At 53.4% G+C, this 17,724-nt stretch overlaps 1 protein-coding gene across 5 annotated transcripts in view; it reads right to left on the bottom strand.

Moving 5' to 3' along the window:
* Window positions 1-17,724, bottom strand: part of FAM3D (FAM3 metabolism regulating signaling molecule D) — a 43,031-nt gene that overhangs the window by 14,968 nt on the left and 10,339 nt on the right. For 3 of the 5 annotated variants that reach the window (XR_006337423.1, XM_043885460.1, XM_043885457.1), the window contains 5 exons: window positions 13,827-13,877; window positions 10,984-11,091; window positions 7,958-7,975; window positions 4,627-4,750; window positions 3,220-3,278 (listed from right to left, as the gene is read on the bottom strand). Coding sequence is in view for 4 of the 5 variants with exons in the window: in XM_043885460.1 (XP_043741395.1) it covers window positions 3,220-3,278; window positions 4,627-4,750; window positions 7,958-7,975; window positions 10,984-11,091; window positions 13,827-13,839 (322 nt within the window). In the remaining variant the exon portion in view is untranslated. Of the gene's footprint in view, window positions 1-3,219; window positions 3,279-4,626; window positions 4,751-7,957; window positions 7,976-10,983; window positions 11,092-13,826; window positions 13,878-15,938; window positions 16,079-17,724 lie in introns of those variants that run through there. The other 2 variants (XM_043885459.1, XM_043885461.1) reach the window with 2 other exon arrangements.

Here is a 17,724-nt window from a genome sequence, read left to right as displayed (position 1 = left end):
GCTGCTGCTGAGTCGCTTCAGTCGTGTCCGACTCTGTGCGACATAGACGGCAGCCCACTAGGCTCCCCCGTCCCTGGGATTCTCCAGGCAAGAATACTGGAGTGGGTTGCCAGTTCCTTCTCCAATGCATGAAAGTGAAAGTGAAGTCTCTCAGTCGTGTCTGACTCCTAGCGACCCCATGGACTGCAGCCCACCAGGCTCCTTTGTCCATGGGATTTTCCAGGCAAGAGTACTGGAGTGGTTTGCCATTGCCTTCTCCGCCATTTCTAGTCTAGGGGGCAGTTTTGCTGAGTGATTAAGACCTGGAGTCAGCCAGATCTGGGTTCAAATCTAGATGATTCTGTTGGCTGTGTATCCTGTGTCTCTCTGAGCCCGTTTCTTACCTGCAGAATGGGGATGCTGAGCATAGCATTCCCTGTCAGCATTGAGAAGGTCAGTGACATAGCTGGAACACATTACACAGTAAGTGCTCCATAAATGTTAGCCCTTAGTGGAGAAGGAAATGGCAACCCAATCCAGTATTCTTGCCTAGAGAATCCCATGGACAGAGGGGCCTGGCCGGCTACAGTCTATGGTGTTGCAAGAGTCGGACATGACTGAGCGACTAAGCACACACAGTATTATCAGTGGTTATTTTTATCTTTGGGCTTTGTGAGGGATGGGGAGGGAGGCCCATCCCTCCTGAAACAAGTCCCTGTTTCAGGCTTGGCCTGCAGCTGGCTGCCTGTTCACTGCCTACTGGAGATGCAGGGTTAGTGAGACTGTCGGCCTCCCTGGGTCTCCCTGCTTCCAGCCTCCCTATTCCAAGCTGGAAGCAGGTTTCTGGAATGCAGGGCTGGGCCCTCAGGACCTGCTCAAAGCCTTTCTGAGACTCCCTAGTTCCCTCTGCTTCAGGTCCACACTTCTTAGTAGGACACTTAGCCCCTCGTCCTCTGCCCCTGCCTCACCTGTGACCACGCTGCTTCCGTGTTACAGCCACACAGAGCCTGTGTGGACCCCCGAGCCCCTCTCCTCTCTCCCCTGTTCCCTGCACAGTGATGTCACTGCCTGGAAGGTGCCTCCCTCTTTTCTCCTGGTCACTCACTCCCTCCTTCCCGTCAGGCCTCAGCTGACCATCACCTCCCTCTGGAAGCCTTCCCTGACTACCTCCGCTGCCAGCTCTGTGTCCCATTCCCAGAGCTGTGTTTCCTTTTCTTCCACACATGCTCACCACCTTCTGATCATCTGTGAACCTCATAGATGCCCACATGTCAAGCCAGGGTCTGTCCTAGTTCACAGCTGACTCCCAGAACCCCATACATACAGGGCTTGGCCCACAGTAGCTGCCATCACTGTTTGCTGAATGAGTGAATGAAGGTGTGCACTCAGCTTGTGACCTCACATTATCCCCTGTGGTTTCATGTGTGTTGATTTAAGCTGGGATGGCCTTGAGGATGGGGTCATGTTTCATAGGAGCAGCGTATCCTCCTGAGAAGCATAGCCTTCCTAACAGAAGCAGAAGATATTAAGAAGAGGTGCCAAGAATACACAGAAGAACTATACAAAAAAGATCTTTATGACCCAGATAATCATGATGGTGTGATCACTTACCTAGAGCCAGACATTCTGGAATGTGAAGTCAAGTGGGCCTTAGGAAGCATCACTATGAACAAAGCTAGTGGCGGTGATGGAATTCCAGTTGAGCTATTTCAAATACTGAAAGATGATGCTGTGGAAGTGCTGCACTCAATATGTCAGCAAATTTGGAAATCTCAGCAGTGGCCACAGGACTGGAAAAGGTCAGTTTTCATTCCAATCCCAAAGAAAGGCAATGCTAAAGAATGCTCAAACTACCGCACAATTGCACTCATCTCACACGCTAGCAAAGTAATGCTCAAAGTTCTCCAAGCCAGGCTTCAACAGTACGTGAACTGTGAACTTCCAGATATTCAAGCTGGATTTAGAAAAGGTAGAGGAATCAGAGATCAAATTGCGATCCATTGGATCATCAAAAAAGCAAGAGAGTTCCAGAAAAACATCTATTTCTGCTTTATTGACTATGTCAAAGCCTTAAACTGTGTGGATCTCAACAAACTGTGGAAAATTCTTAAAGATATGGGAATACCAGACCACCTGACCTGCCTCCTGAGAAATCTGGTCAAGAAGCAACAGTTAGAACTGGACATGGAACAACAGACTGGTTCCAAATTGGGAAAGGAGTATGTCAAGGCTGTATACTGTCACCCTGCTTATTTAACTTACATGCAGAGTACATCATGAGAAATGCTGGACTGGATGAAGCACAAGCTGGAATCAAGATTGCTGGGAGAAATATCAATAACCTCAGATATGCAGATGACATCGCCCTTATGGCAGAAAGCAAAGAACTGAAAGAGCTTCTTGATGAAAGTGAAAGAGGAGAGTGAAAAAGTTGGCTTAAAGCTAAACATTCAGAAAACTAAGATCATGGCATCTGGTCCCATCACTTCATGGCAAATAGATGGGGAAACAGTGGAAACAGTGAGAGACTTTATTTTTTGGGCTCCAAAATTACTGCAGATGGTGACTGCAGCCATGAAATTAAAAGATGCTTGCTCCTTGGAAGAAAAGCTATGACCAACCTAGACAGCTTATTAAAAAGCAGAGATGTTACTTTACCAACAAAGGCCTGTCTAGTCAAGGCTATGGTTTTTCCAGTGGTCATATATGGATGTGAGAGTTGGATTATAAAGAAAACTGAGCGCTGAAGAATTGATGCTTTTGAACTGTGGTGTTGGAAAAGACTCTTGAGAGTCCCCTGGACTGCAAGGAGATCCAACCAGTCCATCGTAAAGGAAATCAGTCCTGAATATTCATTGGAAGGACCGATGTTCAGGCTAAAACTCCAATACTTTGGCCACCTGATGCGAAGAGCTGACTCATTTGAAAGGACCCTGATGTTGGGAAAGATTGAAGGCGAGAGGAGATGGCTGGATGGCATTACTGACTCAATGGACATGAGTTTGAGTAAACTCCGGGAATTGGTGCTGGGCAGGGAGGCCTGGCGTGCTGCAGTCCATGGGGTTGCAAAGAGTTGGACACGACTGAGCAACTGAACTGAACTGATTCTCCTGAGACAGGTACACAGGCAGGGGCCTGGCTGCGACTGCTGTGTATACCTGGTCTGTTAGACCTGTTCCCACAGGCCAGCCAGGCTTAGGAGCATGCTGGAGGCTGTCTGGGAGTGGGTCAGCAACTCACCGTCCACCAGGACGATATTCAGGCCTCTGCCCACATTGTTTTTCACAGGACTCATGATCCTAAAGGAAAAGAAGAGAAACAAAACACAACCATTGGTCGTGAGTGTGGAGTGAGCACTATGTGTTCCAGACTCTGGAACTCTGAGAGGGCCCACACAGTGCACTGCAGAAGTGTCAGAGAATACACAGAATCATGTGGGCCATCTGCTTTCTTCTGGAGATGAGCAGTGGGATGGATTCTCTGAGAGTCTCTCACGGCATGTTTGGACCAGAATAGTCTGCTCGGGAAGAGGGAGGCTCCCTGCCTGGGGCTGGGAGGTGTTGGGGGGTGGCCAGCCTGTCACCCCAGGCCAGGAGGAGGGCAGAGTCCCCCTTGTCTGGGGTCCCCAGGGGGAGCCCAGCTGTGTTCCTGCCGCCCAGGATCCTGTCCTCTGTGTCCTTGGGAAAACTGTCCTTCTCTGTCTCTGGCCAGGAGGTTCTCAGCACGGACCTCTCTCCCAGCATACAAGCGAGTATGCTGTGCCGCTGATGACAGTGATTAGGACAGCGCGGTCGTGTGACCTAGGCCAGCCAATGAGCCCCAGTCCCGGGACTTTCACAGGGTTCATTCACATGGGGAAGCTCCTCCCAGTGGGGTGCTAGACAGGGCTGCTCCGTCAACCCAGCTGGTAGCTGCCCTCCTTCACCACATGAAGAAGTCCATTTTCAGTAGAGTAAACTGAATCCAATGACAGAGGAAAGCAGAGGTGAAGGTGGTATGAGAGGGAGCCTTGATGACTTGGTTTGAACCCCTGGATTCAGCTGTTTCTGATGGCCACTGTCTCTGGGCTTCTGGGCACATGAACCAGCAAATCTTGTTCTGCCTGAGCAATCTGGAGCTAGGGTCAGATTCCAGATTCCTGTCTCTGGCTTCTTTTGTAGGATGGACTTGCTGCCCCAGGCAGCAAGTTACTACCTAGAAACACAGTCTTTGTCCTGCACCTGGGCAGAAGCCCTGGGACTGCTGCCTCTGGGCTTTGAGGCCTGGCCTTGATCTTGAACACTCCCCGTAGGCACGCCCCTCACAGGAAGCCCAGCAGCTTGGCTGTCAGACAGACTGGCGTTCACATCTGGCTCTACCAATGGTTAGCTGAGTAACTCTGTCTGAGTCTTAGTTTCCTCATCTTTACAAAGGGGAGAATTATCACCCACCTCTAGGAGTGCTGGGCTGCAAGGGGGATGCTGCTGCAAGGCATCTAGGAAGGCGCTGGCAGATTTGCAAGCCATCAGGATTATTATTATGTCTGACTAACCCACCCAGAGTAAAAAGAAGTGTGTGGAAGGTGTGGGCTGGTCTCAGGGCCACCCTGAGGCCTCTGAACTTGCTGATGAATGAAGGCATGAAAGTAATGAAATGCCAGAAACTTACATTTGGTCCTCGAAGCACATGGTGGGGCCCACGACGTTGGCGGCCCCACTGACAATTTTAAACGCAAAGAAGTTGTCTTGGCAGGATTTGCTGAGGCCACACTTGGTCTTCACCAACTGTGAAGCTGGGGAGGGAACGCAGCAGCTTTGGTGGTGGCAGGAGGCTCGGGAGGAGGAGGGGAGCTGAGGGTGGGGATGGTGGGAGGGTGGCGGGGTGAGGGGTGGAGGGCGACTAAGGGCCTCTTCCCAGAGACATCTTCCCTGACTGTCTAAGTCTAGGGACTTGCCCCTTTCTGGGCTCCCACAGTGTCTCTAACAACCCCATAAAGACCCAGGATACCATGTGTCTGACCACCCAGAGTTCGTTTCCGGGCTTCCCGTCCCAGCCTCAGCCCGGACACAATGCCTGGCTGTCTCCACGCCCCCGGCAGCTGTGTGTGGAACAGTGAGTGGTGGGTTAGTGACCAGAGTCTCCAGAGTGATGAAGAGATTCTCCTGAGAACCTCCTCTTGAGCCACAGAAGCCTTTTGGGCTCTCAGAGGCCCCTGTGGACAAGTCCCTGGGGGCCCAGCATGGCGGGTGGGAGCATGTCCCACTAACCAGGTTTCCTTGAGCAAGTCCTCAGCCTCCTTGCACATCCAGTCAGTCCCTCAGCTGTGAAACGGGCTAATGCTGGTGCCTCCCTGCCGGGTCGTGTGTGGGGTTAATAAGTGCAGGTTACTGTTCAGAGCTTGCCGGCTGCTCTTATCACTCACTCACTGTGCACCTACTGTGTCTGGGACCCACAGGGACCAGGTAGGTGGTGCTGGGACCTCCCGCTGGGGCTTAGCATGGTCTCTGGGGCCCACTGAGGACTCAGCACGTGAGACCTCTGGTTTCTGTGGCTGCTATGAAGCCCTATGCCCTCTCCATGTGGCCCTCCCCAGGCAGACCCCGTGAAAGGCAGGAGCGGCAGAGGGTCCTCAGACACAGCCGCTGAGGGGTCACGGGTGCTCTCAGCCTGGCAGTTTCCAACTTGTACTAATGCATGTTTTTATTTTAACACCACCTAACAGTTTGGAAGCTGCCCTTAGGAGGACTGAGTAAACGGGGAATTAGAGCGCTTTCACCTGCAGAGGGAGAGCTGTGACCGGGTGGCCTCGCTCTCTTCCAGCCCCCGTGCCAGCCGTCCAGCTGAGCCATGCCAGACGCGCTTGGAGCAGACCCACAGGCTTCCTAACAGATGCGGCACATGCCAGGCCCTTGCTGTGTGCTAGGCGCTGTGGCAAGCACTTTTTCTTTACGTCTTGTTACATCCTCCCCATAACTCCCGTGGCTGGCACACAGTGGGCACTCAATAAATCCTCACTGAATGAACACCTAGAGCATCTGGGTGGGTCTGAGTCCGAGCTGGGAGGGTGAGTAGGGTCTCCATGCCCTTGCCAGCCTAGAGGGGGGCTTCATGGGAATCAGGAACAAATGCCCCTCTGCCAAGCTCAGCAAGCCCCTGGTGCCTCTGAGTAGGTGAAGGCGCCCTTTCCTAGGAGTGAATGCCACTGGCGGCGTGGGCGGCCCTGATGATCTGAGTGGAATGCCCATCCTAGGCTCTCACCCCTCCACCCTGAGTTCCCGCACATCCGCCTGATGGGTGTAACCAGAGCTCCAACCAGGACATCATCACCAGAGAGTGGGGACTGGGAGTGGAGATGTCCTGAGGAGGTGTCCAGAGAGGGCCTGGGATGTGAACCAGATGTCCCTGCCCAGCCCTCTGGACAGAACCCCCCACAAAAGCGCTGGTGGAGGGTGAGGCTGGGAGGGGTCCTCTTCTCCTATGAGCCTTGGGGCCCCACCTCGGGCCATCTGCCCACCCTCCCGGCAGGGAGCCCAGTTTACTTTAGAGTCCAGAGGGTCTCATCTTGCTGGATGGGCTGTTTCAGGCCTTCGGGACCACCCTGGAGTTGGCCTGGAGCCTGATCACCTGCGCTGAGTCTGACAAACCCGATGTCAACAGGCCAGCTTAGCAGGCTTTTCTCAAATTGATTTTCTGACCATCCAGGCTTCACGGTCAAGCTACTGGATGTGGGGGAGGAGGCCCAGGGGTCTCAGCCACTGGGAGACAGGTGATTTGCTGTGTGGGTTTGGGTTCTGGGGGCTTCCTGAGCTGTCCCATCCCTCTGGGAAGCCCACTGCAATTGTTCAGGGCATGCAGCTGACCGCTGGAGGGGTCCAGTCAGGGGGAACCTGGGCCAATTTCAGGAATCTGCTGTGTGACTTGCCATAAATCTCTCCCTTTCGCTTTGCCAACTATAAAAGGAGGGGATTGGTTTAGATCAGGAGTGAAGAGGGGGACCCGGAGGTGCTGTCTCTTGCTAAGGTGTGTTGAGAGGGTGGGCTCCGGACTACAAGGGGAGGTTGACTCCCACTCTGCCACTTAGAGCCATGTTGCCTTGGCCAGGAGATTTCACCTCTCTGAGCCTCAGTTTCCTCATCTGTAAAATGGGGATATGCACAGCACCTAGGGTTGTGGTGAGGATTGCAGAAGATGCCCATAAAGTTCGGAATACAGTGCTGGCACACACTCAGTGACTGTCACGATCATCATCACCATAACTGTCCCCTCCTCCTATCTTCTCTGCACCTCTGGAGCTGGGTCATTGTGAAACGCTGTTCTGACCCCCAGCATTCTGCCCTCCCACTGTTCTCTCCATTCCCACACTCATGTACCTGACTCTGCAAGCAAGTTCTCTACTGGAGTCCCAGCACTCCTGCCCCTAGGCCTTTGTACAGCATGGTACCTCCTGTGCAAGGAACAGCTAAAAAGCCACCTCCTCCTTGAGGCCTTCCCAGACCCCATCTCACGGGAAGTGGGCGGCCCTCCTGGAGCCCTGGGCACTTGCCACACCTCTCTCGGCACACATGGTTCTTCTACCAAAAACGAAAATCAGCAACCCCTTCTGATTGCTGCTGGGGCCTTTGTGGTGCCCAGCAGGGCCCTGGTACTCTGAAGCGGGAGCCATAAGCCAATTCTGGGGTCACTGCAATGAGGATAATAAGCACAGGCTGCATCCTTGGAGCTCCCAGCCAGGTAGGGGATGAGAGAGGGGAGGCAGGGTGGCTACAGTCCATACTGCGGGCTGGGGCCACCAGGAAAGGGAGAGAGTTGAAGCTTCCCTAGGAGTCTGAATGGCTGAGAAGGGGCCGCAGGGCTTGGGGGCTTCACAAGTCACCATCAGGCCAAGGAGTGAGAGTTGGGTGGGCTCTGGGAACCCAGGTTTCTCTCAAAGCTTCAGGGCTGGGAGTAGACACCCTGGAACACCTCACTAAAAGGGCAACAGGGCGGAGTTGACACTCACAGTTCTTGTGGGCTGAACCTGTTAGAGAGAAGACAGAATCTGGTGAGAAAGTGTTTTGAGCTTGCCTGCACGATGGAGGTGGATCCTGGGCGGGGGTGGCGGGAAGAAGGGATATCAGAGTGGTGCTGGCCTGGCCAAGCACAGCGCCCCTCCCGTGGCAAGGGGGAGAAATGAGCTGAAAGTCCTATTTTATCTGGGAGTCCTTCTGCACTTGCTGCTGCCACCTCTTCACACACACACACACACACACACACACACACACACACGACTCTGTCACGGTTGAAAAGAAGGAAGCCTGTGTGGTGAGGCCCACTGGACTTGGAGCCTGATGGTGTGGGAGTTCTCCCTCTGGGGCTGAGCCTCTGCACCCGCACAGTGGGGGCATCACACCCACCCTCACCGGCTGTGGGGAAGGCCCAGTGAGGGGAGCCCTGAGGGCCTGGCTGGGGGAGGGACAGGACTGCCGCTGCCCCTGTCGAGCTGCCCTGCGCGTCCCTTCCCGACTCCTGCAGCCCCGCCTGCCTGCCCTGGGCTGCTCATCTCAGCTACACTGTGTGGTTATTCCTGCGCTTCTACGTCCGCTCTCCCGCCGGCCTGGCGCTGAGCCCTAGAGGACAGGGCTCCCAGTGGGCAGAGAAATGTCAGTGCAGCAGGAGGAGCTCTCCTTCTCTGGGGGACACCCTCACTGACACACTTCCCATTCGGTCCTCAGGAGGCTGCCCCTCCCCCACCCCTGCCTCCGAGGCCCAGGAGTATCCCGTGCCCTGGCTGGGCCAGCCACAACATCATATCCCCCTGGATGCCGAGCCCTTCTCAGGTTTATATGTGGTCCCAGGGGAGAGAGCTGAAGGGTGAGCAGCTGGGGAGCTGGTGGCCAACACGCCTGTTGGGAGAGAAAGCTGCCCATGGAGTGAGGTTCAACAGCAATGAGCAGAGCCCAGGGCACAGAGATTGACTCTGGGGCCTCGGTGGGAGCCCCTAGATCCAGCCACACCTGAAATCTGACACCTTGGGCTTCCCGATGCCCCACGAAATGACACCCCCCTTCGTTTAAACCTCTTACAGTGGGGTTCATCACTCTCATCTGAAAGAACCCTGCCCAGTTTATCAGACAAATCAGGAAATCTTTAATCACCCAATTTCTGTGCCAGAGACCCCTTTGGTGATCTGGAAAAGCCTATGAACTCCCCTACAAATATATTCCTACTTTTTTTGTGCTTCTTACTCTACCAGGCAGCAAGTTATTAAATGTGTAAAATAAAATAGATGGGGTTAAAAAGGAAACCAACTATATACCAAGATAATAACAAAAACAGCAGGAAATGTGGTGCTACAGTAAGATATGTGCTTCCATATGAATGCATTAAACCACTGTACATGTTTTGCAAGACTCAAGTCATGTTAATATACTTCCATTTTTCTATATACTTCCATATATATTTTTCCATATACCTCCATTTTTCCATATTCTATAATGAATTGTGTTTGTATCCCCCGTTCAAACCCTGAGCTGGGGCCACAGTCTGGGGTGCTCCTCATTCCAGGGTCTTGGGGACCTACCACAGAGCAGTTGCGTGTTGAGCCTTGGGGGGTGTGTTGATTTGTCACACCCCGGGTGGCTGAGTTCTGAGACGGAGACTACCCTGGGGGCTCCCTTCAAACACTCCCCCTCCTACCCCAGGCTGGGGGGCTCTTCTCCACACCTCACTGCTGCTCTGAGCTGCCTGCACTGATCTGGGTGCATCTACTCCAAGGCCAGAAGCATGGCCAAGTCGGTCTCTGGTCTGTGAATGCGGTGCCCAGGGCCCACGGACCTGGTGGTCACCACATCTATATAAACCGTCCTGAGCTGGTGTGGGGGATGCCGGACAAGAAGCAGAAGGGGTAAGGGCCCTCTGAGAGTCCACTGTGGGAAGCTGCTGGTAAAGGCAGGGTGCCTGTCCCCTCACTGCTGTGAAGGCGTGAGCTGGCCAGGGCCACCAGAGGTTATTACGGTTGACTACTCAATGCAGGTGGTTCTTGGTCTTTAAGGAGGCCAAATCCGGAGGTATAAATTTCTCTCTCTTTCTCTCCTTCCTTTGAAAGGATTTAAATCTGGGAGACCTGGGTTCCCAGTCCTGTTCTGATAACTACAAAGGACATTTTGGGAAGTTTCTTAACCTCTCAGAGCTTCTCTTTTTCTCAGACCACACATAAAAGGACAACATGAGGTCATACTTGAGTCCACTCCACAAATACACTGTGAATCATTCCATGGGGCTTTCATGCAGGTCCAGTGAGCCCACGCATGTAAAGCTGCGAGCAACCATCACCCATCCATCATTCATCCATCCACCCACCCATCCATCCATCCATATTTCTTTCACTTATCAAATGTTTACTGAGCATCTGGTCTAAGTGAGTTGTTAGAGAGATAGATAAACCCAAGACAAAACTCTGGCCTTCAGGAAGCTCACATTGTATGAGCTGGAGATAGGTAATGACGAAACAAACAAACAAACAGCACAATGATGGATAATAATGATGGTCTGAAGGGGACAGGCTGACGTGAAAGACTCTACAGGAGGAGGAGCAGGAGCAGGAGCAGTCAGGAAGGTTTCTTTGAGGAGGAAATGTTTGGAGCAGAGGCCCGAGGCCGAGAGGAGCCGCCATAGGGAGGTCTGAGCAAAGAGGAACAGCAAGTGCGGGAGGAAGGTGCTCAGGGCGCAGGCAGCTTTCTTCCCCCGCTCTGTCCCTCCCTCCTTCTCTTCTTCCCTCTGTCCTTCCTTCTTGGGTCACATTGCCAAAACAGTCTTTGATGCAGGTGCGTGTTCTGACCGGGCATTGGAACACGTCTCTGTTCTCCATGGGTTCTCAGCCTTCCTGACGTTGGATTGGGGGTGAGGTTTCCTCTCCCCTGACCCTGAATGTGTGGGGTCCCAAGGGCAGCCCTGTGCCACGTCTGGCCACCTCCTGGGTCACCCAAGGCTGGACTAGATCCTTGACCCCCGGCCCTGGTTCTTGCCCCAGTAGTGAGCCCCACTCACCCATCCAGCGTGGCAGGCGGAGGGTTTTCATGTTGAAGTTGATATATTCACGGATGAAAAGCCACGTGGTAACCACGGCAAAAATTACAGCCAGGAGGCGAAGCACACCTGCAGAGCAAGGAGACGCTTCCCTGAGACCACAGCGCTGGACCACATGGCCGGCCTCACGGCAAGACTACACAGGGGTCCTTCCCGAATCCCCTCAGTGAGACCTCTTCCCGAGAACCCATGTTGGAGGGAGGGTCACAAGGATTAATGTATTGATAGTCTATCTTTTTCCTGGATGCAAATTTGCTGGGGAATTTTGTGAGCACAGCGCTCCACAGGGGTTAATCGGAAGAAAAAAAAGAAAGCCAGGAACCTTGGAAATGAACTTCACTAACTTCATATCTGAATGCACGGATGAGAGGAAGAGTTAATCCTGGGTGTCAATCATGGTTGAACCTTATTTTATCTGAAGGTCCTGTGAAAATGGAGCAACTCCCCCATGCTGTAGGTCCAGAGCCTGCCCACACCACGGACCAGTCCACAGCCTGCATGACAAGACTGGTGTGAATCCATGTGATGACCCAACGGGGGGTCATGCTGCAAAGTTACATGGTGATGCTCCCCAAGGTGGGGCTGCTGGGAGGGAGGCTTAGACACACACTTCCTGGGCTCCTCTTAGCCTTTCGGAGAGCGTCTCAGGGGGTGAGGTCTGGGAATTAGCACCCTGAGGGGAGGCCTGAGGACTCCGGCAGGAGAGCAGGAGGCAGGTGAGCCCCGGCAGAGAGGCAGGAAGGCTCGGGGTGGCCACCCACTACTGTGTGACCTCGGGCAGGGGCCCAGCACCTCTGAGCTGAAGCCCCTCAGTCACAGAGTGGACAGAGTGACGTGCCTGCTTCCGAGCCCATGGCTGGTGGGGAAAGATGTGGTAGTTGTCACCACTAGGCGGCCTTGAGGGTGGCTTTGCGGGGGGTGGGGTTGGTCCCTTGTGTTTTCCATCAACTCCCCCCAAAAGCCCCCACAAACAACGCACGATGCTCTCTGCAGGAGTGCACACCCGCCTGCCAGATGTGGCCTCTCTGCCTCACAGCCAGATTGCTCCCTGTCTTCTCTCCCACACACGTGAGCCGGGCCCCTGGAGCTCCCTGTCTGCTCCCTCTCTTTGTAATTCTGTCGGGGCTGCAGCAGGCCGCAGCACACCTCCCACCTCAAGGACTCTGGAGACCCCCATTCTGCCTTGAGAGTCAAGTCCAACCTTCAGGCTAGTGCCCTTGCTCCGTGCCTGAACTCCCCCCCTGTCTCCGGCCACAGCGCTCTGAAGGTGCCCGATCTCGTCTGACCTCTCTGTCTGCACCACCCTTGCTCCTCAGCCCAGAATTCAGCTGTGGCTTCGTGCTGGTCTCAAGCTTGGGGCAAGGGAGAAGGCCCTCTGGATCCCATGGGGTGGGGCTCAGGTCTGCAGGGTCCCTCATCTTACAGGGCCTCAGCTCGCATCATTCAGCACTCCTTTTGCGTCGGGGACTAGGCAAGCGGCACTGAGACATGTTATCTCAGTTCCCTCTGTTGTAGCTACTGGTTATCCCCACTGTCAGATAAGGAAACTGCACCTCAGAGACCTGGTCACTGGCTATGAGTGACAGGAGGTGGGACCTGAACCTGCCTATAACACCCGTGCTCTTCAGTTCAGTTCAGTCGCTCAGTCGTGTCCGACTCTGTGACCCCATGAATCGCAGCATGCCAGGCCTCCCTGTCCATCACCAACTCCCAGAGTTTACTCAAACTCATGCCCATCGAGTCGGTGATGCCATCCAGCCATCTCATCCTCTGTCGTCCCCTTCTCCTCCTGCCCCCAATCCCTCCCAGCATCAGGGTCTTTTCCAATGAGTCAACTCTTCGCATGAGGTGGCCAAAGTATTGGAGTTTCAGCTTCAGCATCAGCCCTTCCAATGAACACCCATGCTCTTCAGGGACCTATATTCAATGTCCTTTAATAAACCATAATGGAAATGAATATAGAAAATAATGCATGTATATATGTGTATAACTGAATCACTATGCTGTACAACAGAAATTAACACAACATTGTAAATCAACTATACTTTAACAGGTCTTCCCTGGTGGCTTAGATGGCAAAGAATCTGCCAGCAATACAGGAGACTGGGGTTCAATCCCTGGGTTGGGAAGATCCCCTGGATAAAGGCATGGCAACCCACTCCATCCAGTATTCTTGCCTGGGAGAAAAATCCCAAGGACAGAGGAGCCTGGCAGGCTACAGTCCATGGGGCTGCAAAGAGTTGGACACAACTGAGTGACTAACACACCCTTCAATAAAAATAAATAAAAGTTGTGCTCTGAACTTCCTCACTGGTGTTTGAAAATACAAATGAATTGTGTCAGTTTCCTGTTTGGTGCCTCAGTTCCCCTATCTCTACACAGAGGGTACAATCTGAGGATGGAAGCTTGGAGCAAAGGCCTCTCCTGGTGCTCAGCCCTGTGGTTTCAGGATTCTAGAATAGCCCTCTACAAATGTTTTGTCTGTACAAACATTTACAAATGTCTTGTCTGTAATTTCCAGCCAGGGTGAAGTGTTTCCCAGCGCGGGTGAGTCTCCATGTTCCCAGCCAGGTGGGCCAGTTTCTACAACCCTTAGCCTCGAGGCAGGAAGTCCCCTCTTTACACTCTTCCAGGCCCTCCCTGGGTTGGTTTTTTCCTGGAATTCTGGCCTGACCAGCTGAGACCAGATGAAGCCAGGTGGGCTCTGAGTCCAGGATGGGCAGACACTGCTGACAGAAAAGCGATTCCCAAACCTGATTCAGACCTCAGCCTTGAACCCTGGAGTCCTCGGAGCCTGGCCTTACCTGACATTCTCATCCTGTCGAGGTGAAGAGTGGCTGGGCGTCAGGGTCAGTCTGTGGAGAGAAGAAAATAAGATTGGAAACTGGTATCCAGAGTGTGAAATTGAACAAGACTGAAGTTGAGGGTTGGGTTCCTAAAACCCAGTGCATCGTAGTTCTTCTGGTTTGGTGCCATCTGTTCCCTCTCTGCCTTCGCCGCCTCTTCGCTTTTGCCCCTGGAATTTCATATTCAGTTCAACATGCCTTTCTGGAATGCAGAGATTAGGACACAGAGGAAGATGCAGTCTGCTAGCCATCATCCTTTGGAGGCTTGATTCATCCATGCATCTACCCATCCATTTGTCCATCCATCCATCCATCCATTTATATATCCATCCATCCTTCCAACCATCCATCCAACCATTTGTCTATCTGTCCATTCATTTGTACATCCATTCATCCTTTCATCCATCCATCATTCTGTCCCTCCAGCCAGCTGAGAGATATTGAGCTAGCCATCCCCAGTGAAACCATTAGGAAGCAGAAGCTCAAGTGATCTTTGCTGATGGGCCAACATTATGAGTAACAGGGACTCACAGAGCACACAGGTGAGTTTGCTCCGGGTACCGCATGTACATCATCTTCTTTAATCCTCATACCCACCCCGCCTCCCTTCCCCCACCCCCACACCTCCACACTCCGGCTTTTGGGGTAAGCCCAGGGCTGTTCAGTGTGCCAGGGTCAGGGGCGGAATCTGGATCCAGGTCTCAGCTGCCTCATTCCCATGATGTCACCCTGTCAGTGCTGTCTCAGAGGAGAGATGAAGCTGAAGTTTCCTCCCTTCCTGAGTCCTGGGCAGGGGCAGGGTCATCCTTGGTCCCACCTCGCCCCTCTGCCGCCCCCAGCTACCGGTAGTTACCAGGGATTTGACAGTGTTGAGACCCCTCAGGAGGTGTCTGGAGACGAAGAAGAGAGGAGAGCAAGGCAGGTGGTAACTGTTCCAGGTCTCAGAACCCCCCAGCCATCTGGAGGGTCTCTGACTGCAGTGACTTGCTCCCACCACTCTTCCTGCCTCCTCCCCACCGCAGAATCCTCTTTATCCTAAGAATCCATTTCAACAAACTCTGTATCCAAAGCCCAGCTGCCAAGGATCCAGACAGGAGACAGAAGACCTGGACAACACCTGGTACCGAGGTGGTCAGGTTGGGTTGGTCCTTGTTATTTCATCAATGGCAACAGCAAATGCAACCCATATTTCCTTTTGAGAATAATGAAAAATCCTCCCACCCACCCTGGCCCTCTACCCTTCTAAGACCTTCCAGGTGAGAAAGCTGAGCTATCACCTGGCCTCACCCGCAGGAATTTTGTAGGACTTTAAATTTCTGAAATTTGTATTACCAAGCTTTTTTTTTTTAGTTACAAAAATATATTGCTTTAAAAAAAAAATTAAATAAATAAATAAATTTTTGGCTGTGCCGGGTCTTTGCTACGTGGGCTTTCCTTTAGTTGCGGCGAGTGGGAGCCGCTCTCTAGTTGCGGCGCTCTGGCTTCTCATTGCAGTGGCTTCTGCTGTCGGTGAGCACGGGCTCTAGGCTGCACGGGCTTCAGCAGTTGCAGCTCTCAGGCTCTAGAGCACAAGTTAAATAGTTGTGGCCCAAGGGCTTAGTTGCTTCGCGCCATGTGGCCTCTTCCCAGATCAGGGACTGAACCTGTGTCTCCTGCTTTGGTAAGTGAATTCTTAACCACAGAGCCACCAGGGAAGCCCTACTGTGCTCTGGAATGTTCTCAGAATATTTCCTACAGAAAGCAGCCCAGGCTCCCGGCTGAGGCTTAAAGGACATTCTGTGGGGTCCCCCGTGTGTGGAGGAGCCAAGAGACCCGGGGGCCAGACAAGATGGAAGGACAGCGACGGGGTCTGACAGACGAAGGGACAGACATGGATATTGACGGAGATAGAGACCAGAGAGACAAAAACAAGGACCAGAGGGAGAGGAACATGGCAGAGATACAGAGAAGAGAAAGAAGACAGTGCAGAGAGACAGGAACAGGATGAGAGAGAGAGAGGATAAGTCCTCATGACCGGCGTATGCCCAGCTTCAGAGGGAGCGAGACAGGCAGAGGGCAGGGGGCATGTACCTGGGCGGGGGCTAGCCTCTCCCTCTGGTGCCCACGCCGAGCAGGGCTCTGGCTTTAGGGCTGGGGGCGGCAAGGGCTCTCCCGGCCTGACGTCCCTCCTGGCCAAGTCCCTGGTGACCCACTCAGCCCTTCAGAGCTCGCTGGGCTCCAGCCAGCAGTGGCGGGGGGGGGGTGGGGGGTGGGAGGGTCTGGAGCCCAGGTCAGGCCGGCTGAAGGCGGGGCAGGAGGGGGAAAAGCACCTGGGGCGGGGACGCAGGGTGAGGGGAGAGTTCTCTCTGCAGCCACGTGGACCCCGACAGCTTCCTTCCTCCTTGTTTCTCGGATTACCTCAACCTGTTATTCAGGTTGTGAAATTGCGAGGCAAAGGCACAGGAAGAAACACCCTGTTCCCCTGCCCGCTGGCTTGAGCGGCCCAGGCACAGACTCAGTGGAGGGTGGAGGGTGGGAAGCAGGAGATGGGGGTGGGGAGGTCAGACGTTAGAAGGCATGAATTGCTAACAAACAGCTCCACTGCGAATTGAGCGGAATGCCCATAGTCCACCCTCACCATCCGTGATCCTCTCCGTTCGTCCTGCCCTCCCCCACAGACCGCTTCTGATTTCTGGCTTCAGGTCCAGCCCTGTGCACTGGACCCCGGGCACGCTCTGCTTTTCCATGCCAGGCCTCGTCTTCTGCAGGCCTGGTTGGGTGCTCAGCACTCAGGAGGTGCTTGCTGAGTATTTGAGGACTGATTGAATTGGACTTCCTGTATAGTCCTGGAAGGCTAGGATGATGAAACCACCAGGTTGAGAAGGAAGCTGAAGTTCAGAAAGGGCAAGTGCCTTGTCTGAGACCACACAGTCAAGTGTGGATTTTATTCCTAAAGCATTCTCTGAGGACTGGTTGGAAGGACGCTGGGCGTGCACTAGGAATGGGGATGTGACTGTGAACAAGACGCACCCTGGAGCATCCCTGGGCCTCTGGTATTGCCCGTCCCTCTGTCTGAACACTGTTGCTCTGCCTCTTTGCCTGAAACACTCCAACTCATCCTTCCAGTCTCAGTATAGTAGCCACTTCCTCTGGGAAGTCATCCCTGACCCTCCAAGATCAAACACCTCCCTGTGGTCTTGAGTGGGAGAATGTCCTTCACGGTACCCCAGCTTGTCTAAAGGGGCTGACCAATCAGAGCACTGTGATTCCTGTGATTGGTTCAGGAGGGAGCATGTAACCCAAACAAGACCAATCAGAGTGTTTTCCTGATGGGTCTCTGGGAACTGGGGAGAGGGAGGCCCTTTTCTCCTTGATGATGCTAAGCTTGATGTCTGTGATCCTGGGGTGGCTGGAGTCCCTTTGGCACCCTCTGCCGGTAGCTTCCATAGACAAACCTCACCAGAAAAGGCAAATACAAGGGGCAGTGCCTGCAGTCTTGAAAAAATCAAGCAGCAAAAAACTTGTGAGGTCAGGATAGAGGATGGATTTGGGGATCAGACAGGCCTGGCTTTGTCACTTAGCAGTTGTGTGTTCTGGGGCACATGGGTCTTAGCTTCCTCCTTTATAAACTGCGGGCAATGCTATCTACCTGTCTTGAAAAATGTGGCTGGCAGGGAGACCAACTGCCTAGAAGGCGTCTGCTGCTCTGACAGCACCCACACCGTCTCCTGCCTGTTGGCACGTCCCTTTGGCCCTGTGGCTTCCTGCAAGGGCACCCTCATGGCAGGATTTCTTTACGGATGTTTGCCATTTCTGTGAAACCAGAATGGCATCACAGTATCTTTCTGTCTGGTTATTTGTGACATTTCTTAATGGC

This window comes from Cervus elaphus, chromosome 24 (genome assembly GCF_910594005.1).
Source record: "Cervus elaphus chromosome 24, mCerEla1.1, whole genome shotgun sequence".
Lineage (NCBI taxonomy): Eukaryota > Metazoa > Chordata > Mammalia > Artiodactyla > Cervidae > Cervus > Cervus elaphus.
Note: the sequence above shows the minus strand (reverse complement) of the source record. Positions and strands in the feature narration are given on the sequence as shown.